The sequence below is a fragment of the Rhopilema esculentum genome, chromosome 10 (assembly GCF_057945365.1).
Source record: "Rhopilema esculentum isolate cy_ngs chromosome 10, ASM5794536v1, whole genome shotgun sequence".
Lineage (NCBI taxonomy): Eukaryota > Metazoa > Cnidaria > Scyphozoa > Rhizostomeae > Rhizostomatidae > Rhopilema > Rhopilema esculentum.
The window spans coordinates 9,680,729-9,703,891 of NC_142824.1; the positions used below are offsets into that span (position 1 = coordinate 9,680,729).

General features: G+C 35.4%; 2 protein-coding genes across 3 annotated transcripts; one reads left to right on the forward strand and one right to left on the reverse strand.

The window, feature by feature from the left end:
- Positions 1 to 39: 39 nt before the first annotated feature.
- On the forward strand, positions 40 to 21,717 carry LOC135688285 (uncharacterized). Its single transcript, XM_065205066.2, has 7 exons — positions 40 to 2,147; positions 4,042 to 4,161; positions 4,960 to 5,033; positions 5,936 to 6,102; positions 6,870 to 6,961; positions 7,393 to 9,519; positions 11,288 to 21,717. The coding sequence occupies exons 1-7, from the start codon at positions 1,895 to 1,897 to the stop codon at positions 11,458 to 11,460; spliced, it is 3,006 nt and encodes a 1,001-aa protein (XP_065061138.2). The 5' UTR covers positions 40 to 1,894; the 3' UTR covers positions 11,461 to 21,717.
- On the reverse strand, positions 13,664 to 19,131 carry LOC135689508 (A-type voltage-gated potassium channel KCND2). 2 transcript variants are annotated; one of them, XM_065206765.2, is made up of 4 exons: positions 18,011 to 19,131; positions 16,572 to 16,680; positions 14,351 to 14,389; positions 13,664 to 13,803 (listed from the first exon to the last, which is right to left on the reverse strand). In XM_065206765.2, the coding sequence occupies exons 1-3, from the start codon at positions 19,129 to 19,131 to the stop codon at positions 14,366 to 14,368; spliced, it is 1,254 nt and encodes a 417-aa protein (XP_065062837.2). In that variant the 3' UTR covers positions 13,664 to 13,803; positions 14,351 to 14,365. The 2 variants fall into 2 exon arrangements, with proteins under 2 accessions (XP_065062837.2, XP_065062845.2); XM_065206773.2 differs by lacking the exon at positions 14,351 to 14,389 and having other exon boundaries at positions 13,665 to 13,803.
- Positions 21,718 to 23,163: the final 1,446 nt, after the last annotated feature.

The window sequence follows — 23,163 nt, forward strand, 5'->3', positions numbered from 1 at the left end:
AGGGAAATTTTACAAAATTTCTTTTTTTACAAAGGATTTCCTAACCGAATGTAGACAACTGGAAATCCGAAATTTGATTTGGACTGTGATGCACAGGCATAACAAAAATTAAATTGGCTTAGGCAGTTTGGAAGGGACCACGCAGCCATAGTGCTACTAGCAGGGATCCTAGCCCTCAATTTCCAAAATAACTTAATTATGTATATATGGAACTTCTGATATTCTGCGTTATAATAAATTTGTGATAACTGCTACTTCTACAACACCATATTGCAAGCAAAATCATTAAACCATGCACCCATTCTATATATAAGAAAATTTCTATACGAAATACTTCATGTTTGAAAGGAAGTCGTAAAATTACAAATCAGGTTTTGTCTCATAGGTGAAGTGCTAATTGTTTGTAAGTTCTTGTGTGTTTACCTGACAACTAATGCATCTGCAGAGACACTTCAGTATATTGACAAAAACCGAACAGACACAACAGGTTCCCGTCTTGGTTGTTATCTTGCTCAATAAAGTTTTTATTTTTAACTTTGCTTTTGTTACATAATATTCTTTATGATACGTTTCTATAATGCATTATAATCCCTTTATTCTACTAATCGAAAGCCTCTCTCGACTGGACAGACCCTACAGATAAAGATGCAGAACCTTACCTTACAATGACAGATTAACCTCACCTCAAAGAATATATCTTACTTCCATTCACTTCGAAGAAAGAACATTTCTAAGCACAATCAAAGCACAGAATAGATTCGATATTCTGTAGTTATTAAAGTCTGTCAAAGTAATTGCAAAAAAAGAAAGAAAAAGTAGTCCACCATTCATAAGCTATGGTGCTTGATATTTTCAGCATCAATTACGCTCAAGTTTCATTATCATGACTTTACAAATTTTTTGTTTAGGAAACATACGGGGAAACCAAAACACTAAGCTGTGCGTTCCACGTTGCACTGTACGATCGCTAACTATAATCGGTCACTGACTATAAAACATTGTATAATATTTGGAATGCGGAATGCTTGACTTAGGATATAGATCGAGAAACCTGGCCCAAACTATGTTGGTGCCAAAGCTAAATGATGGAGATTCTTTTTTTCATTTCTGAACCCAAGCACTGTATTCCCTAAAATTTTAAAATCAGATTTTACTAAATAATACTCCAACTTTACAGCACTGTATTCCCTAAAATCTTTAAATCAGAGTTTCCGAAATAATACCCCAACTTTACAAAATTTCTTAATCTTTACAAAATCCCCATCAATTCCACCATGGGATAAATTGTAGAGTAAATGTAAAACGATTAAGAAATGTAATGTAATGTAAAACAATTGTAATGTAAAATGATTAAGAAATTTTCTTCAGGGTGTGAATCTGGACAGAATGGATTTTCCAAGATCCTTGAGCATGTTAACCTGTTTGGCCTTAAAGTAAAGGGCTGCCCTACCGAATGCAAAGCCCTTTGATTGAATGAATAATGCATAAAATGCTCTTTATAGTACATGCATCAAGCCCTGACAGTCAAAAGCAATTTTACGAAACGAGGAAAGCGAAGCCCGATTTAAATAAGAATGCTTATTCAATGGTTTATTGAGACAATGCTTCATCCTGCTGGATTTCTCGATGAAATTTCAAATCTTTCGACATTTTCAGTTGGTAGACTAGACTAGACTCTGATACATTACTTGAACAGACAAGGCAATCTTTCATCCCTGTGAAAAAACAGCTCTAGACTCCCTGTTCTACAATAACAACAACCGCGCTAATTTGTATGCACTAGGGCCATTCGAGATGAGGAAGCTTTGACTTGATTTGTGCATCTATACTCGATTCTCAAACAATGGATAATTCTTTGAAGTATGGATCAACAAGTTCATTACGTTGTTAAGATATGGACGGACAAGAGATCACTATCACTAATGTTTTCCCGATGAGGAAAAGGAGGGCGATTGGCTTAGGCCTAGGCACTCGACGGAAGACAGCAGCCGAAGACAAGAACGCAGAGCAATTTCTTCCTAAGACGCCAGTCAGCAAATCATCGCATTCATCAAGAAGGAAAGATGCAAAGTCTCCACTGGAAAGTAGCTTTAAACAGCCTACTAAAACCCCAACGAGACCCATTTTTTCGTCGTCGAATGCACTTGGTAACCAATTAAATATTAGATAATAGAAATACAAATATCTAGCCTTAATTCTTGCTCATATCATGTTTCATGACAAAAATATTCTAACTAGCGCATTTCATGTCTGAATCTGAATGCATAATAAATGAAACTCCAAAATAGACCAGTATTAATGGGCCTCTTTAACCGATAGAGAGTGCTCTAAAAAATGCAGCGCCTACGAAACTCTTCCAATTTCACTGGATGATAGACTGTCTGTGTGAATTTTTGAGCTACTTTGATTCTAAATTTTTCAAAATCCGAAACTGAAAAGATTTTTTATTCATGCACCCAATATTTTAAGTCTCATTCACTCTTGATTTCAAGTTGACATAATTGGTTTTGCATCTTGCACGATATGGGAAAGCTAAATTTGCTGCCTGGCTGCAATTTTCAGCACAGACTATTTTTAATATGAATATTCCAATGCTATGATTCATTTTTTGGCAAATATGAAGAAACAAAATTGACAAAATAGCTCAGAACAAAACTGAGAAGGTATTGATTCCACAACAACTGTATTAAACTTTGTTGAAATTGACTGTACTGTTCAAGTTTAATCTAAAATTTCATGACACAAATTTATTTTAAATGCAAGTTGTTTAATATGTGATCAGATAAGAAATATTTACAAGGCTTGCATTGGTTTTAGTTATCCATGTATAGTTACATACACTCTTTTTTTATAAGAACCAGTAAATTTAAATTTCAGGCTGACTGTCCTTAATTTTTTTGAAAATCTGAGGCTGGATTGTTCTTAATTTGTTCTCAAATTAAGAGGGTGTAAGCAGTGCTATTGCTAGATTTTTCACTCTAAGGAGGTGTTCAGGCCTCATTTGCCAACAAAGTGAGTGAAATAGCCTTAATTTGCTTACAAATTTGAATATTCACCGAAAAAGCACTCACACATCGCTAAAAATCCTTGATTTTGAGAAAAAACGTTGTTCAAAATTGCATTTTGCAGAAGCTCAGCCTCAGCTTGTTCTTAATTTATTCTAAACTTTTGACCAGTTTTGAGGCTTGTGTTCTTATAAAATTGTTCTAATAAAAAAAAGAGTGTAATGCATTAAATGCTTTTTTCTTGCATGTCAAGCAGTGGTCAAGATGAGTCTGTCTTAAAGCTTTCACTAAAAATTTTTATATAGAAAAGGGAAAGCATTAAATAATGCTCCATTTATCTCATTCTTTATGAAGTACGTATTTAGGGATATTGCAGGGCTTGTAGAATTATTTCAGTTATATTATTGCTGGTTCTCTCTATTTTTGAATTCAACCAAAGCTCTCTGAACTGTTTCTAACCATTGTGATTATTTTTGCTTAATGGAGCCATTCAGTTGGCTAAGAACTATAAAAAACCTCGTATTTATATCAATTTGGTCAGACCATTCTGTTAAACCAATATGATCAAGCTAGTCAACTTAAAATGGAAAAAACTCTAAATTTCACAGTTTTGCTTGCCATTGCCACTGTCTAGTCAACAAAAGCTGTTCTAATGTTCTTCAAATATTATGAATGTACCATCAATATGCAAAGGAAAATCTTTTCAAATTTATTCAATTATTTGCTTGTCAGGTTATGAATGACTATGCGACAGAGCCATTCTGTCTAACCTTATTGGCATATTTACTGTAGCTTTCATTGTTTGTTACTTAAATTTTCAAAGAAAATAAAGAAATATTCATGATCATAATATTTTTGATCAGTTTTTGTATAGATCTTACAGTTGTGGCATATTTTGATATTTTCTTCAAAGAACTGCAATTCCCGGTTTAGTACTTTTAATATTTTGTGTAGCACCTGTTTTAATTTTTTTTCGGTTGAATTGTTTCGGTTGAATTATTTGGTTGAATAAATTATTTGCAATTGCTCATTTTAGGGAGATTGAGAAAGACTCCACAAAGACTTGCTGCTTGGGGTAGCATTTCTCCCTATGACTCAGGTCCAGAAATAATCTGGGACAATGATTCACACAGCCCAACCTTTGCCTTGGATAGAGGTAGTTTTTCAATATTGCATTTTTGTTCGTTTTTTATTCATATCAATGGCAAACACCTAGGGTGGGGGGCTGAGGGGGCAGTTCCCTCCCCCAATATTGGAAGACAATGGTCTTTTGTTATAAAACAGTAGGGAAGTGTGATGTCATCTAATCAAAGCAATAGGCTTGCCTCCCCCCAATATTTGACCAAGTGTTTACCCCTGAAAAATTAACATGCGAAAGTTTTGATGCAAGGTATTTTATAGCATGAGATTATAAAATCATCAATAAGCAGGCCTCTCTGGTAAAAAAACAATGCAGGCTATAAAAAGTCCTTGTCAGTTTTGCTGCATTGGATTACAGTTTTTATTCCATTGCAAGTTTTAGCAGATAAAACAATAGTTTGTTAACATTTTAAAACACATAAATGTGTAAGACCTCTTTCACTTTATTTACTTGCATCTTGATACTTAGCAGTAATTAGTACAAACATTGGGTAGCTAAACTGTATGTTTTAAATGAGAATGTTGGTTTGAAAAACTGCGTGGGCAGAAAAAAGCCCTCTTAAATTTTATTGCGCAGGGTTTGTATGGGCACGGGCTATAACTGGCTTCTTCGGGGAAAGGCCTGCAATAAGATATTCTGGAAAAGCTACAAAATTGAAAAGAATGCAAAAGCCTCATTAATATATGTTTTATTTTGAATATACCTGTTCACCCAAACATTAATTAATGTTTCCGGCTTGTAAAGATAAGCATAGAATACTATTCTGTGTGATTTTCTTTTACATGGTACACTGTTCTAATCCAATGTTTTTAGGAAAGAGTAAGAAGCTGATTTCAAAAAGATCACAAGAACAACTGGCATCTTTTATTAAGAAGCTAAGCAATGAGGTAAAAATATTTCTTCACTGCCTATGCAATTTGTATGTGCTGTTGTCAACTAAAAGTGACATCAAGGCTCTATTCATCAAGTTTATATTATCATATCAAAACCTGAAAATAAAGATCTAAGCTAAAAAAGTCAATTAATATGTTATTGGCAAAAATTATAAAATTTGTTGGTCCCTAATTTCATTTTCATTTCCCACATTTGCCCTTGTTTACAGCACTGGCCTTTTTCCTTTAAGACAAGCCTTTGTCAAAATTTCCCTGAATTGGATTAAGCAACAATAAAGCTTATATTTAAGGCTGTGTTATCGTGATTATTCCTATGGATACATAATTATATTGTCTAGCAGATTTAATATCTTGGTATCTACTGTGAGGTATGGTGTACTTTTAAGCTGAAAACTAATAATTGCTATCATTGCATTAAAAATTGCTTTCATCAAAGTTCAAACAATGTATATTGCTACTTGTTTGTATAATTTTGTTTGACCTAGAAATGAATTAATATCATATCATAAATGATATTTCCAGCTTCTGTGTGTGGTATTAAATATGGTTGATTCATAGTGTTTATTTTCTTTCTTTAATGCAATTTTTCTAACTGACATCACATTGCAATTTTTTCTCTCTAGGAGTATGTCAGGTGAATAAAAAAATTTACTTAAAGTAAAAAGAGAATCAAGGAAAACAATTGTTTTGATGAAAGTCTAATGTATTTACCCCTTTATTTCATTTTCAGATGTCTTAATCAATCTTTTTTTGTTCTTTGAACTTTTTTAAAACCTTTTTGAAGGTATGATAAACCCTCTGTTTAGTCTCTAGGAAGTTAAAAATCCCTTTACTCTAAATTGTTTTTAGATATTTCCCTTTGCATTGTGTTTTACTTTTCATGTGGTTTCTTGCAGAATTCTAGCAGAACCAGCAATGCAAGCCCTAATATGTTTGAAGCATGGATGAAAAAGGATGACGTTGTGGCTGACAATGACAGTAGCAGACTTATTGGAAAAGGCTGTCGCAAGAAACGGTCAATTTTGAACCGAACTAAATCCCACGAAAGTAATGCAAATCAAAGGTGCCAGATGTTGATCAGATATTTGAAACTTTGAAATAAAATTTTTATAATCTCATAAAGCGTGAAACTCGGAGTAGCAATTTACAACGGTTCCATTCTATAAGCCAAAAAGCGTGTACAACTCTACCTATACGGCATCTAGCACTTTATGACAGACCGGTAAATAGTAATTTTCATTAAGGTCAGAGGTATGTTTCTGGCTGACGAAAGAAAAGAAGAGATAATAGCCGTTAGTTCGACAGAGATACGAAGAAAATCAAGAATAGAAATTTAGGATAAATGGAATTCAAATGATAGACTTGACAGTAAGATGAAAATATGCCGCAAAAAAGGAATGTAAAATAGCAAAAAAGTAGGGATTCAATGTAGTTGCTCTATATTTTATATTCCCTCTGTACACAAATCAGCGCAAAATTGGGTAAATGTTTTGTCATTGTGCTATCACATGTATATTGGTTTTTAACAATAGTGCTCCAATTTCGTTTCTATAATTATAGAAATGAATCTTATTGATTGAAAAATTCGCTTGCAAGCCATTACACATAGGAGGAAACATGTCAGTATGCGAGCTAATCGAAAAAAGCGACACTGTTAACGGATTATGAAGATATTTTAACTTTCTTTTAAAAAAGACCATAGTTATGTTCAGATCTAACTATAAATTATGAACCATTAAAATTTCTAATTTTATGTTGTAGTATTTTCCTTGTAACATTGTTTTACATTAAGTCCAGCTTCATTTTTGATCGAAAATTATTGATTTTTAGAGTAACGAGAAATCGAAGCCGGATGCTTGCGAGTAACGCGATGAAGTTCCAAGAAGAGCTTTCAAATTTTATCAAGAATATCAATGAAAAAGGTTGGTTGCTAATTCTAATTTTTCATGTTTATCTCCTGTTGTCATGCAACCTTAAGCATTCTAGAGGAACAAAAAAAATATCCTTCAAGTAAATATTCTAATGCTTCTATTCAATATGAATCCGAACTCATTTCACGGCACATCTTGATTCATATTGGCAAATCAATGGCAACATCATTTTTCTACGCCTTTGTCACTAAATGTTCTGCATCAATATATTTTAGTCAATGTGTTAAGCTATAGGTGAACCGTTGTTGCGGTTTCACTTCAAATGTTTCCTCGACAGTAGGAAGATTGAGCTACAGGTAGTTTTGTGCAAGGATAAATCGAGTGCCTTTTCAAAGCAGCTTAAAGCCTGAATGTTCTTTACCAACTAAACGTTCATTGCCAGTTATTTTCTTGTTAGACCACTTTACTATTTCTCGTCTTAGTGTTACAAGAAAATACAGACGAGAGTGATAAAACATTGGAACAAGATATAATGGGTCACCATGGTGAAAAGAAGCCAACAAAATGTAATGACGAACCATTTTTGGGTTTCATGCCCATATGCGGAGAGACAGAGCCATCGACGAGACCAAAACCCTCTCACAGCAGTGCCACGGGTGCTTTATCAGTAGATTCCAATACTTCGATTAAAACATCTAATCAAAAATTAGAAAGTGCTGGTCCATTAGCGAACAGCTGCCGGAGTGGACATACAACGTCTAAACCCAAAGTTGATATCAAGGTTTCAAAATGTAATAGTGCATCCCTCAAACAAGAACTGCCTCTTACAGAAGAGACTGGGCAGAAAGCAGGAAAAATGCAAGATCAGCTTACGCGTAATAGAAACGAAAGATTTAGTGAGAGCCAAGCAAAAAACCCGATTGGAGTTAGAACCTTTGAAAATCATGGCAAATCTTATTCGACAAAACATGGGAAAAAGGGCGGTGCTTATGCAGAAAATGCAACACAAAAGACCTTTGGCTCTGAAAAATTGCTGAAAGCTTATGTGAAAGGACCATCTCCTCTACCCATAGAAGAGGTCGAAACGGCAGAACCATGCCAAGATTTCTGTAACTTAGAGGACTCGATTGGCTTTCTGGAAGATTTTCCACTTGATGAAGACCTTGAGGTTCAAGATGTGGGGAATAAAGGTAGGAAAAACCAAGCAGATGAAGGTCAGGTTTCCAAATGTGGGAAGCAAAATTTGCCTGTGATTACAAATCTCGGAGTTCCTAGACCACCAGTTGCGGATGAAAATGTCGATCCACTTAATGTTTTGTCGTTCAATGATGACCTTCACGCAGATGATGTTTTTGAAGGAACCCCAGGAGGTTCAGAGGTTGAAAAGAAAAATGATTTATTAGAAGATGATTTGTTCGACAGTTCTCAGTGGTCTAATTTCGAAGACAATCTTGCAGATCTTGAGCACTTAAATGCCGAGAAAGAGAACTTAAAGAGCAGGAAAAATCCCCAGGTTCCTTCAAGAAGCGAAGAAGAAAATGTGAAAAGTTGTGTCAAGGAAAAAGAGAACGCCAAAAAGGATGAGAATCTTGTTAATATAGACAACGATTTAGAAGATATGGATTGGGAATTTGACGATGGTCTTGTTTTAGGAAATGATAAAAATGGCATCAAAACAAATCGTGACAAATCACCAGCAACTAGTAAACTTGAAGTAAATATGGGAAATGCTCTTACTGCAAAAAGTCAAAAGCCGGATGGAAAAAACTCAAATGCCAAAGCTTTTGACTTTAAGAGAGGGTCAATTTTTGGAAAAGGAGCTGTAAATAAACATGAAAATAAAATTATATCCACAAAGAGTAGTGAAACGTATTCGAAGCAAAAATTTGACAAACTTTCTGCGGACAGAGCTGATAAATTGGATATTGAGATGGACGATAATGATGAATTATTCAAAGATGCTTGGATTGACAATCTGTATGAGGATGTTCCATTTGGCGACTGTGGTAACAAGGAGACAGTAGATGTACCTGTTTTTAGTGGATCTAAGAGTGTGGCAAATATTGGAAAGACAACAGTAAAGGAGTCTGCCCTCCCAACTAGCTGCCACAAAGACAATGGCTTAGATATAGAAATTGGCGACTGGGAGGATGATAATTTTTGTGATGACGTTTTAGATGATGATAATTTAAAGAGTTGTAAAGATACTCAAAAGAGTAAAATTGGAAATAAAAATGAAGATATTTCCACAAGGAACAGACCAAAGACAATGTCGAGTACACCTCGAAGTAGCCAGAAAACAAGGAAGTTTGATTTCAAACGCACAGAGAACACAAAACAGATGCACAATTTAAAGAGTAGTTTGAAGATTGCTGCCTCTGCTACATCTAATGAATGTCAAGCTTTAAAAGACGCACCAAGTTTGTCTAAAAATCAGCAAGAAGTGGGAGCTTGTATAAAAAGCAAAGACTCCGTGTTTATAAAATCGAATTCTGTTAGAACCGTGCATCCAAACATTTCTTTGATCGAGGGAGCTGAAAACAAAGCAGGACAACTCTTCAAGTCACCTGATGATTATGACTTTTGGAATGACGCCAACACAAGTAAAGGTAAACAGTATCTCACAATTTGTTCTGATTAATTCAAAACACTCATTTCATTTTGGCGGCAGCTAATCGTAATGATTAGTTGTCACCTAGGATAAACTGTATGAAAAACTATTCATTTGCCATCAGTAGCAAGCTAACAGACTCAGTATTTTGATTATATGTGAAACAAAGCCACCCCTTTAACACCTGATAACAATCCTGTTTTTGTAAAATGATTCTTGTAGGTCCAACCCTCATTCTAGCAAGTACATGCCATGAGGACGATCTGAAACCCTCAATCAGGTTTCACAGCTATTGTACCGGTTCCAAAATGACATCCTTTTTCTGTCTTTCTAACATTGGCTGTTGTGTTTGGTAAAAAAGATCAGAATATTTTTTATCAAAATCTTGAAAACTGAAGGCATAGATGAATGCGATAGCACCGTACTGTATACTATGTGAATTCTGAAGAATAGCCTAGGTGTTGGATCAACTAACTGATCTGTTTTGCTGTGAACGGAAATTTAGTTTTCATAAAATTTTACTTCCTTCAGTGGAAAGACCTAATTAAGAATCTCAATTTTTGACGTCGTATTTTTGAATGAAAATCAGCGACTTTGAGTTGAAATTTATCATGACTAATTAGACTCGTTAAACCTTGGTACATTCGAGGTACATTTCCCAAAAAAGAGCAAGCATTGCAAAAAGTTGGATTTGAACTGGTGCAACCACAAAGCTGACAGTGCAAGTGTGCATTCTTAGGCAATTATTGGACAATTCAACAACTGCTTTAAAAAGAAGCTATCCATCTCCCCAAACTAAGTGTGATATGTTCGCCAGTTGTGTCGTAAGGGTTTATGGATGTATGGGAAGTGCCAACCCTCAGCGACTTTAAAAAGAACGATTTTTAACATTTTTTGGTATTCCTTCGGCAATTTATGAAAAGCTGTCGGCAAATTTTGTTTTGAATGCCATTGATGGAAGCAAGTCGCTTTATAACAGATATTTTACTTTAGATTCTCACGTCAATCCCTTTGTTAGTTTGTGAACCTTATGTCTTTTAAAAGTATACAATGCAAGCACAAGCAGTATGAAATGTGCATTCGCACTAAATGTATGATGGTAAATCCTGATTTGAGTTGAAAAGGTCGCAAAATGAAATTGATATATACAGCCATAATTTTCCAAACATAAATTGAATTGGTTTATACAGCCAGCAGCAACCCTAAATATCATCGATATCAAAGTTAAGATAAGTATTGTCTTCAGTTGAATTTGCTTAAAAATCATGCAAGTACAGTTACAATTGCAAACAGAGCTGATAAAAGTTTTTGATCGCCCCTGTAAATATTAGTGTTATTTTTAGTGCATATTGCCTTTTTCGCTTTTTTTGTTAGAACAGATTTACAAGAACACCGAGGTTCACTTTGCCCAGAAATAAGAGCATCTTAAGAACCTATCTAGCCCCAGATGAAAAATTAGAAGAACAAAATCACATTTTTTTTAATTTTCTTTCTCCTGTTAACAAAACAGAACAGATTTTATCAGCAAATCGATCGTTCAAATGAAAACGTATTGCAAACTGTTGTTTAGTGCTTTTAGAAACAATCGCAGCATCGGCAGAAATTGGTTCTTATGAAAAAGAGTGTATGGTTCATAGAAATGTATTGCCAAGATCTTTATGCAGACTAGAACAAACCTAACAGAATCCCTCAGGCATCAGTCAGTTGCATTATGACATTTTTCGCATTCATTCATTTTTTATTTTTATCGTGATTAATTTTTTCAGAATTCATGCCATATACATCGACGCAAAAAGAAAGGAATCCAGGGAATATGAACAACGCAAATAATGACGGAACTAGAAAGAAGTATTCTGCTGAAGACATCGCACGAAAGAAAGCAGAAGCGAAAAGGAAACTTGAGTTGAAATTGAAAAAAGGAAGCCTGCAATTAAAGTAATGTAACTACTATCATTAACCGTTCACTGATATATCAGTTTTGTTGAGAAATTCATGGCAGTCTTGATACAGATACAACTTTCAAAATTGTCATTGTAGCTTTCAGTAGTGATAATCTGTTGGTTCGCTGAATTTTATCTGCTTAAGTTGTTGGATTGGTCTTTAGTTTGTGTTGCCTTTAAAGACCTCCTTTTGCTTGTGAAGATACTCGCAACAAGATGCAAATTGCCTACCCAATCTTGCTTTTTTTCACGTTTGACGTTGGAGTGTTCTCTATCCTTTAGAAATGGCTATCTTCTTTCTGTAGCTGTTGCTCATGGAGAACCCTTTTAACTTCATGTATATCCGAAATGCTCATTCTTTTTGGTAGTTGTAGTCATGACGGACGTTATGAAAATTCATATTGTTCATACTGATCCCTACCCTCCCCCTCTGAAAGTGCTGAGAGTGGCAAAGAGGATGGGCTTAAACCCAAAATGCAAGGAAAAAATAAACTCCACTTTTCAGATTAAAAAAATCAGCTTTTTCTTTCTGACGAAATGTGGGCTGTTGTTGTTATGGAGGATTCGCGAGATAAGGTTTTTTATCTCAATCACAGATAACGGTTTGAGAAAGCAGGTTAGGCCAATTCCTTGTCAAGAAAAAGCCCCTTCTCACCCTCCTGTTTTTGCTTAGGAAGACTAACGGTTCTCTAAGCAATATCTCTTACTTTAATCTACATGTCTCGCAATCAAAATGCCATCAATTATTAACCTGGTTAATTCAGCATCTGTTTTGAAGGTTGAAAGTTCATTTAATTGATAATTATTGTTGTGTTCAGCTGGCTTCAGCTGTTTCCTAAGTAGATTTTGTAGTTTTTCCAGGAATTCTTTGTAAATTTCAAAAGTCAATTGGTTAGGTGTTTTGTTGCTATTTGAAAAGATCTCACAGAGAAAAAACTTTTTGTTCTGTCTGCTTGACTGCCATTTATTGAACCTTTAAAAATTTGAATCTATGTCAAAAGTTGTATTTGTTGCAAAAAATATTCTTCAAAATGTTTTACTTTCTGTTTCGTCTTTTTTATTTACGTAATAGAATGCAAACGTGCCCTGATGAAAACGAACACTTGTCAAGTCAATGTCTTTATGATTTACAATGATTTTTTGTAAATGCCAGCCAGTCAAAGTAGAATCTTCTTGATCATTTCATGTAAGACCACAGATGTTAATCAAAATTTGTTAATAAAAAATACTAGAAGTAATTGTTAGTAGAAAAAGAGTGCATTTTGGTTTTGTTTGCAAGGGCTCCAGTCAGATTAATGTGTCTCCTAGAAAAAGCCTTAAAATTCTATCCAAGAAAAGTCATATATTATTTTGTTGACTTTACCGAAAGCTATACTGACAGAATTTTCATGCAGTTTTGATAATCTGTAATAAGGGTCGAGTCATTAATTCAGAAGGCGGCAAGTATACCTGCCATCTGCAAATCTGTATTTGGTACATAAAAACTCTAGGATTCTGTTTAAACTGATTTAATACGAAAAATCTGCAAAATATGAAGGCACAATTTGCCCCTTTTTGTTGTTGTCTTAGAAGTAGTTTTTTGTTAGACTATAGTATTTATTTTAAATAGCTTTTTCCTACAACCTTCGTATCACTACGTGTCAATCAGACACAAATACTGTATCTTAGGTGACCCTTCAGGTTTTTTTCATATATTGCGAGGAATCAGTAAGACACATTAATCCCTTCTTCAAAATTTATCCCTTCTTCAAGATTTTTCCCTTCTACAACATTATCCCTTTCACAATAGTAATCCCTTCTACAACAGTAATCCCTTCAACGATATTTATTTCTTCCACAACATTTACCACTTCTACAAAATTCACCCCTTCACCGATACCAAGATACCAAGAAGCTTAAGAGAAAATTTAACCAACCAGTTAAAAATAAAAGATATGCTGCATTTTTTATTTTAATTGATAAGTCGCAAACGTGAGATAAAGACAATAATTTGTGAAGACACTTCAGATAGCAACATCGATTACACGGTGCTAAAATAATTAGCAGATAATAAGCAAAACTATTAACAAATTCTTTAATGTGCAAATATTTTTATATTTTCTTTGATAATTTTTTTGTCTTATGTTTACTTTACTCTATACATAGAATTGCCTTTTTAGATAAATGGATAGCATTTACATTTCACCGAAGTGTTTTGATATTTTAGAATCGTGTGACAACTTACTCACAAAATTTCCCGTTAATCCAAGGTATGAATTTTTCATTGCCCAGAAGAGACACCCTCTCGACATAAGAAGCCTGCTTGTGTTTTTCCACATCTTTGTTTATTTTTTGAACTTGTCCTAGAAACCAAAGGTTTACGTTACTCTCGGAAGCACATTACCATACAATAATATTTCATTTTAACAGCGCCGAGTTGTATCGAATTTCCTTAACCTAGTTAGACTCACATGCCTTTTCCAAATTTAGATATAATATTTGAATTGCTAGAAATTTTGCTAGCTGGAACTACCCTATGCTATGACATTTAATTTCGACATTTTAATGAATAAATCCACTGAATTCATATTTCCAAATCAAACATCATGATTAGCAAAACCACTTGTTGGTTTAATCTGTTGCCTTGGAAAAATATAACGTGATCCAATCTTCTGGAAAACCTATTCCTTTGATAGAAGCAATCCAAAGCAAATCGCTCCTCCTTCTGCAGAACATCGATTTGCCAGAAGTGGCTGGATACATCATTGCAATTTGATAATCAATATTGTTCGATTAGATCTTTGAAAATATGGAAGGCAAGGCACGATAATGAACAATAGGAGAAAAGTATGCTATACGAGTAATAGTTAAAAGCACCAAAGAATCCCCAAAAATGCAATGTGGACTTACAAAAGCAAGTATTTTTCAATCCTTTGCCAAAGATTTTGTCTGAAAAAGTTATGCTGATCAGAGAAAACGGATAGGGAATAAAACAATATTTGTTGAAAATTTGGCATTTTTAGATACCGGTCTTGGCAAATATTATTATCATTGGAAAATTTTTTGGTTCTCTGTCTCAAAAAATTTGCTTCAGGCAAGATGATTCTACCTGTAGAATTTGCAGCCTTGAAAGTTTTAAAATGCATTCTTGTGTTGTTTACTTTTGTAGAACCCCCCTCGATTATCTAATGACGTATCCCTTCCCTGAGTATTAATTTTCTTTCTAGTTTCCATGCTCGTCATGAGCTATCATTGAATTAGATGATGTACCGTAATAAATTTGTCGAATCGAAGTTCAATAATTGCAATGATTAGCATCTCGTAATCCTGCACCAAAACACCTATTACTGAAAACAAAGATAGTTCTGATATCTTAAAACTATAATTGCCCCTTAAAAACGTATCCTTGAAAACACAGTTTGCTGATTCACCCTCTTGTGTAGCATAACAAGAGGGGGAGACAAGAGGGGGGAGACAAGAGGGGATGAAGGCTCCCCACTCCCCAATGGTTAAAAAACATTTTTGGAAAAGGACATTTTCTGGTGATTCAAAGGGTGTGGACCTCTTTTTCCCCTCGCTCAACTCACATTTGCCCCCTCCCCCAATATTACCACCCTTGATATGCTACCGTCTGTTTTAGAGGATATGACTTAATCTTTGTACGAGAGGATTCAGGAGAACATCCATAGATTTTCACATTTTAAGACCTTTTGCATCTAGTTCCTCTAAAAAAATGATTTAAAATTTGCAGATTTATGCATCGTTCTTTATAGCCAGATGGATGGTGAAGTGCATCAACCTATGCAATAGTTCACTTTCCTAATTACAATGTTCCCACCTGCCTCAGAACTGCCAAAAATGGAACCAAGTAAAGTATGAAAGATCCGAAAACACTTTAAAAGCCAAGTAATTAAAGACAGTTGGCAGATGTTAGTAACTTGTCTAGACTCATTAATCGCAAGTAATGCCTTCTGAACCTCTTCTTTTATGCAAAATCAATTTAACTCCGCTTGCTAACTTCAGTAAAGAAATTTGCCAAAGCCACCTAAGTTATGAATCTGTTAGCTTGCTCAAATCTCGAGCCTCTAATTGTCTTAACGCTTACGGAAAAGATCAAGTGTGTACTTGAATTACTTTATGTCATCAACAGTTATGTCTACCTATTATATGTGCCACCAAATAAAATTTCCATGGCTTATTTTCCTAACGCTATTGAATCGACATTTTATAGACATCGAATTTTTTTTTTTTGTAATGATCTTCAAGACGATTTTATTATTTCATCCAAATTGTATATATCCACTGATACCTTCATTACTGCCATTTCAACTGAGGTCACCTGAAACATGCTTCCGATTGTTATCATCAGTGACATCGTCATAAAAAAGTTCTTTGCAACACCAAGTAGTTAGAACTTTTGGCAAAGCGAATTTAGCTTGTAGTGGCGGAAAGACGAACCCCCTATCCTGCAGAATTTCATTTAAAACGTTCTGAAACAGTGTATTGCTTCCAGCACTTTTGGGAAGCAATTCTTTTTAAAATGAATCAAAGAATATCTAAAGTTTTTAACTAAAAGCAACTTTATAATTCATTTTTGTGATTATGGTTCTAGCTTCTCGCCAAGAGATTTTCATGAGCTTGCACAGATATCAAAGATGTTCCGGTATTCTTCGATTAACCATTCCTATTTTCAAGCTTATCTTTGTATTTACATAAATACTAGCAAAAGATAGCAATTAATCAATTTTACGGTAAGCAATTTTCAGTCGACAAAAATGGATCCAATAAACAGGGTTTCGCTGTCTATAACCTAAGACTCGGCTTTAGCATTTGATGAAGTTTAGAAATTAAACAATTTTAATCTCCTACGCAGGAATAAACTAACTTTTGTAAAGCAATTGATTTTTATAATGCATAAATAAGTGGTTGGAGATAAACCTTGAAATAAATCAAACACGGAATCGTATTTGGTGCGTTTTTGGCTGTTCGTTTATAATTCTGTTTATTCGGTCGGCATCCGTTGATTAAGCCTCATCAATATTGCATACAAGACATCTGGTAATAATGCTTTTTGGCTTTCTTTTGTTTGTACTTTGGGTTTTTTTCGTAAATAAAATATAGCATAACTTACCTTCATTTGGATAATAGGGACCGGCAACGCTATAACTAAGACACCCATTAAACAGCACAGACTGCCAACCAATTTTCCCTGAATTGTTGATGGTACTATGTCACCATATCTATAAAAAATTGCAGTTTTGATTAGCCATCTATTCAATAGCTGATGACACGAATTTAAACGATAGAATAGGCCTACAATTTTTATATAAAGCAAGAATTTCTTGAGCATGTAACCACTATAGACTCAGCTGCAATCTACGAGATAATTTGGAACAATAACTTGTTTTTTGACCAATAGATAACTTTTTGCTAGTCCACAACCGGTGATATCTTATTGCAACGTTTATATTCATAGACCAACGTTATATTTAAGACGTTCTGGTACGAAATTCTACTTTTCTTCTTAAAACATTTGCACGCTTCTTATGAAAATGACCTATTCCTAGATAAAGTCCTTCGTTAGCATAAACGTAGGTTCTTGGGACTGGACCAGCCTTATGGCTTCATAGGCTCTTACTTATATTACTAACGTGTTTTTATGTTCTATGTTTAGGAATTAAGTATAGTTATAATGCTATATAAAATTAACTATTTATCTCGAAGAACTATTAGTATTTGCAATTCCTTGATCCCCTAAATTGATAAGAAACAGTTTGGTGGACTACCTATCCATTATTAGTAACACGCTGGTTCATACAAACTCTTAGTGGAACTAAGACCATTAGTTATGAACTTCCTATGGCTTTATATCAAGAATCAAGAAGTGTTAAAGGTATGAAGAATTTCGCCAGCAGTGGTGTTTGTTACAGTGCATAACAGAATAAATTTTTATTCAGAGCATTTTTTCAGTACAACTCCTCCTGCCAATATTACAATGGTTATTTGAAACTTATCCATATATAATGCTAGATGTGTTGTTGTTGCAGCATTGGTGCAACTGTTATACGACCTTGTCTTTTGGGCCTAATTTTCATTTCAAATCACTGGAGATAACTATGTGAGATTAAATTAAGCAGTTTTTCTTCTTGATGATTATTTTTTGTGGCCAGCAACAAAACCCTACCAGACAAAAGAAATCTTTAAGTTGGGGAAAACCACTGTTGAAATGAAGCAATTCGTTATACTGAAATTTAATTTTTTCGTTTTTTTAATGACTGGTTAAAAAGTGGGCAAAGAAAAAGGAACATTACATGATTACTTCATGTCAAGGCACAATGAGTAAATTACCTTTATATCTTCATCATTTTGAAAGCTCCCTTTTCAATATAATGAGATATTCTTTTTTGTGATAGTTAATGTTAAAAGATTTCTGTACCTCACAAAGTTGGCTACGGTAGTTGGATCTACAAGGTTTGTATATATTTTTACGATACAATATTATCAGGAAGCAACAACAGGCTGAGATATCAACTTGTAACTTTAAAGGAAGTATGAAACTGGTTCTCTTACCCTAATGTTGTTGTAGTAACAACTGTGTACCACATTGATTGGGGAATATCATCGAAACGGGTATGTTCGTCACCACGCTCTGCATAATACAGAACGCTTGCAAACAGGACAACAACGATGAGGTATGTAAACAAAATAAAGCCTAACTCAGAGGCTGACTTTCGTATGGAATCGCTTAACGCTCTAAGTCTCTTTGAATGACGAGCAAGTTTGAAGATACGGAAGATCCTCAAAACACGTAGCATGACTAAGGCATTGACAACTGGAAGGCTGCCACTAGATCCTTGAGAGAATATCTTCATGGACAAATCAACGAAGTATGGAAGGATTGCAGCAAGGTCAATCATTGTCATGACTTGTTTTGCATGCCTCCAACGACTGGGTGCCGCGTACAGACGTATGATATATTCAGTTGTAAAAACTGTGACACATGCCGAATCGATAGCGAAGAAAACTTTGGGGTACATTTCTCCATATGTTTTGCCATTTCCCGCAGGAACTGTTTCCCATGTGTTTACAGCAACACTGATTATGATCACTGCACAGCTAAAATAGTAACACACCTTCGCTGCCAATGATGACTGGGGATCTTCGACAAACAACCAAACCTTTTCTCTGATTGTCACTGGTGCTCTTGGATTGACTTCTGTCGTTTCCTCCACGCTTTTGGATTCATTTTTGACAGGGACAAATGAGCAATGATCGATCAGGGAATCGCAACAACAAGCGCTGACATCGGCAATTTTCATACGAAAAAACTTCAGTTCATCAATGAAGGACTCGTGGCAGTCTTGAGTTGAGTAATGCAGCTTTCCAGATTTGTAGAAATTAAAGATGTGCCTGAAGATATGTGGATCACGGTCAAAGAAGTATTCTTTTTGGGTATGATCATAATATCTTTCACGATCCGGGCAACCCAAGAGCGTTTCTGGATACTGCTTAAGGTAATATTCGTTTATACGAAATCTGCATCCACTCACGTTTAATGTGAGTCTTCGCCCGTTCATGAATGTCACTGGGTCGACAAGCACTGATGGCTTACTGCAACAACGAAAAAATGAATTGTTCGACACGAGCTTGTTTGAACTGCAGATGCGATTGGCACTATCTGATGAGTACATAGTTTCTTCTCTAAACGGCCACAAGGAACTTCATTGAAATCCCTAGCTGGTTCTGTAAGCAATATGCCGTATTTTGTCTAAAAACATAGAAGCACGAAACTTAATGTTTAGTCAACACAATGAATGGAGCGCTGTCTGAAAATGTTGCACTGTGCGTATATTCAGAAATTTTCCCAACAATTGAACGTAGAAATAAAAGACCATCATATTTTGCTGTCAGACGGTTAGGTACCAAGTTTGTAAGGTCCTAAAGCAAGCTAGACTGCCAAATATAATGAAAAAATATTAAAGCACATAGTACCTGCAAACAGGTCTTCGTAGGCATTCTTTGATGAAAGCATTTTTGCACAAAGACTGAGTTTAATCCAAGGCGAGCAGGACCTGTTTTTCACTGAAATATGTTTTCAGTTATAATAGATTTCATTGTCTCTTATATCTCTTCATTAATATTTATCAAGGCGTTGGCCACAGACCTGCGATTTTTCTAAGCCGTTTGACATTGAGGATTACGAAGCACAATAATGTGCTTATCGGTCATAATCAGGCCCTAAGACAACTGACGATGTACGTTGCAATCACAGCTCTTCGCTACCTATTGTTGCTTTATTTGTTTTAAAACACAGTATCACACTCACCTAAGATACTCTTTCAATGAAGAATTGAATAGGCCTTACAGATCTCGCAACAATTTTTTCTTCGTTTTCTTGAGGAAGAAAGCTTACTGAATAATTTCGATTATGCTTCTTGTTGCTTTTGCAGAAGATTTAAAAGCAACCGACATATATTAACGCGGCATAAACCATCTGTCAATCAACATGCGTCTGGGTAGAGTCACATTCACTGGTTGGTCAATTTTTTTGATAAATCAAACTCTTGCGCTATAATTGAATGTCCAGACCACATTACAGCACATGCCTGCAATTGCAAAAATTACAGTATCGTTTGCCCAAACTTAGGTGTACACAACTCGACGATTTTTTTACAACATGTTACAAAGATTATTTTGCATATATAAATATTAGGCCAATTATAGCCCTGTCTCCATTGGAATGCTGAAAAACAACAAAAAATCCAAAAACCATATGCTTGCTTTTCTATCTGGCTCAGACATGGTCTGTAGCTTTGCAAGATACTGCAAAACGTTCGTGTTACAGGGTTTAAAACATCAGTATTTCTTGCAAAGTTTGCAATGATGTTGGGCAATGGTGCTGCAGCTTAATGCCCTTTTGACCGTAACTTGAAGCTACTGCAACTTGCCCAGTGCTTTTACCCTTCTGTATTGATCTTGAGAAGGAACAAGGCACAAGGCACCAGGTGATGATGAGAAGGAACAAGGCACCAGGGCCAGACGAGATAGTGACAGAAATGATAACAGCAATGGAAGAGTTTGGAATTGAAAAACTTACGGACGTCATAAATGAAATCTATGACAGTGGAGAAATACCTCAGGAATTGAACAAGTCTATCTTCATCGCACTACCGAAGAAACCGGGTGCCATGATGTGAACTACACAAAACAATCAGCTTGATGAGTCACATTATTAAAATTATTCTGAAGGTTATCATGACAAGATCGCGAAGCAAGATAAGACCAGAAATAGGAAAGGAGCAATGTGGTTTGAAGATGCAGGGACAAGAAATGCAATTTGGATGGTAAGAATGTTATCCGAGAGAGCAATTGAAATGCAAAGAGATTTGTATATGTGTTTCATTGACTACACAAAAGCTTTTGATAAGGTACAGCATGAAGAACTGTTAAAGATGCTGCAAAGTTTAGAACTTGATGGAAAAGATATCCGACTAATCAGAAATTTGTACTGGGAACAAACGGCGTGTATGAGAGTTGAGAATGAAATGAGTGAATTTACACAGATCCGAAGAGGGGTACGACAGGGATGCGTGTTCTCACCCGATTTGTTCAACCTGTACAGCGAACTAATTCTAAGAGAATTAGACGGCATGCAGGGGTTTATCATCGGCGGCCATAACATGAACAACTTGCGTTATGCGGATGACACAGTTCTCATTTCTGAGTCGGCAGAGAAGTTACAAGAACTACTTGACAGGGTAGTAGAAGAGAGCTGAAAGAAAGGTTTGACGATCAATTGCAAGAAGACAGAATGCATGGTAGTGAGTAAACAGCTAAAAAAGCCACAATTAACATTGCAGATTGGAGAAAACATAATTCAGCAAGTTGGACGGTTTAACTATCTAGGAAGTGTTATAACAGATGATGGAAAATGTGACTCTGAAATCAAAAGAAGGATAGGAATGGCGAAAGACGCATTTCAGAAACTGGGAAGATACTCAAAGATAGAAAGATGTCCATGGATACCAAGTTCAGAGTGTTAGACTGCTATGTAAACTCTATCATTACGTATGGCAGTGAGTGTTGGACAATCTCAAGTCAGATGGAAGGAAGACTGGAGGCAGTAGAGATGTGGTTCCTAAGGCGAATGTTCCGAATATCCTGAACAGATCACATTACGAATGAAGAAGTTTTACGCAGAGCAGAAAAGGAAAGAAGCTTGATGAGATCAATCAGGAAGAGACAGTTGGAGTTTTTTGGGCACATAATGGGAAAAGTCTTCAGAACTTGACACTAACGGGAAGAATCGAGAGTAAAAGGAGCAGAGGAAGACAGCGGCTGACCTACTTAGGTAGTCTAAGCAAATGGATGGCAGCCCAACTGCCTGAGAGGGAGAGAGCAAAGGTGTCAGAACAAGAACTGATGAGAAGAACAAGGGATAGGAAGCTGTGGAGAACCATGATCGCCAACGTCCTCGCCGGACATGGTACTTGAAGAGAGAGAAAGGTTGATCTTGATAAATTTGTGTGCCATCACTATAGAGCGTCGTTTGTGTCTATATTACAATTGTACTTTTTGTAAAGTTTCTTAAATTATTTCACATGCCATTCACCCCCATTTTGCATGGTCTTTTACTAAATTCTAATGAAATTTAGTTATTCTACGGCATTTAAATTCTCAGTCTAACATTTCGTGTGGCTTTATAAATTCTCTATAACATATCATATTCCCACTGCTTATTCATTCTGCGTGGCATCCGAGTGGTGTTACATTTTGTATTGTGTTACAAATTTTCTATGGCGTTTCAAATTTCGTATGGTGTTTACAGTTCATATGGCGTTTTACATTCCATATGACATGATGCATTGAGGCATGATGTAATGCATAATGTGAATCATAAAACACTCTACAAAAAGTGCAATTGTAATATAGATACAAACAACGCTCGAAAGATCACAATATCGCTCTTCAAATTTCGATGATCTCTCTATGACTGCATAACTCTTTCTCTTGATTTTGGCCCCTTATATTTTCACCTTTGAAGAAAGAAAATGTTGCTTTGACGACCAGTTGTTTTATGACGATTGACAATCATAGGCTCGAAAGCAGAATAATAGATTTGTACTATTTTATTTCAAATATAAGTGTTATAGGATAAAGCACAATAATATCTGAAAGCAGCTTTGTAAAAAAGAATTGTCTTACACTGAAAGATAGGCACCGCGCAGCCATTGGGCTAGCAGGGGCTATAGCCCCCCCCCACTTTTTTGCACTAAATGGGGCTATAGCCCCCCCCCACTTTTTTGCACTAAATGGCTATAAATTTTTTGGAAGGTTTACCCTAACGCATCTTTGCATAGTTTACTCCTATTTAGTAGCAGCTCTTCTTGACTGGGAACCTTTTTTGTTTATTTTCTAGGTGTTTTATCTTGTTTAATGATATGATGTATTTTCTAGCTTGGTTAGCTTGGTATTTTGTTACTCTCAAGCTAATTTTATCTATTTTTATAGCTATTGATAACTTCTCTTAACCAGACTGTTTATAAAAATTGCGTAGAAATGAAAAGTATTTTCTAAAAGGGGCGTTCTCCGGCGATCTGGAGGGCGTGGCCTCAAAAAATTTTAGTCACACCCATTTCAGCCCCTCCACTTTTAGACTGGTGCGCGGTCCCTGCTGAAAGAGCTATTGACAGGCTTGAAATGCTCTCTTAATTTGACTATTT

Excerpts from the sequence above, each read along its gene's own strand:
- LOC135689508 (XM_065206765.2), bottom strand. The coding sequence starts at position 19,131 with ATGTACTCATCAGATAGTGCCAATCGCATCTGCAGTTCAAACAAGCTC. Across the intron at positions 16,681-18,010 it reads GTTACTACAACAACATTAGG|ATATGGTGACATAGTACCAT; the intron begins GTAAGAGAACCA and ends AATTTTTTATAG. Across the intron at positions 14,390-16,571 it reads TCCCTATTATCCAAATGAAG|ACAAAATCTTTGGCAAAGGA; the intron begins GTAAGTTATGCT and ends TAACTTTTTCAG.
- LOC135688285 (XM_065205066.2), top strand. The coding sequence starts at position 1,895 with ATGGACGGACAAGAGATCACTATCACTAATGTTTTCCCGATGAGGAAA. Across the intron at positions 2,148-4,041 it reads TTCGTCGTCGAATGCACTTG|GGAGATTGAGAAAGACTCCA; the intron begins GTAACCAATTAA and ends TGCTCATTTTAG. Across the intron at positions 6,962-7,392 it reads CAAGAATATCAATGAAAAAG|TGTTACAAGAAAATACAGAC; the intron begins GTTGGTTGCTAA and ends TTCTCGTCTTAG.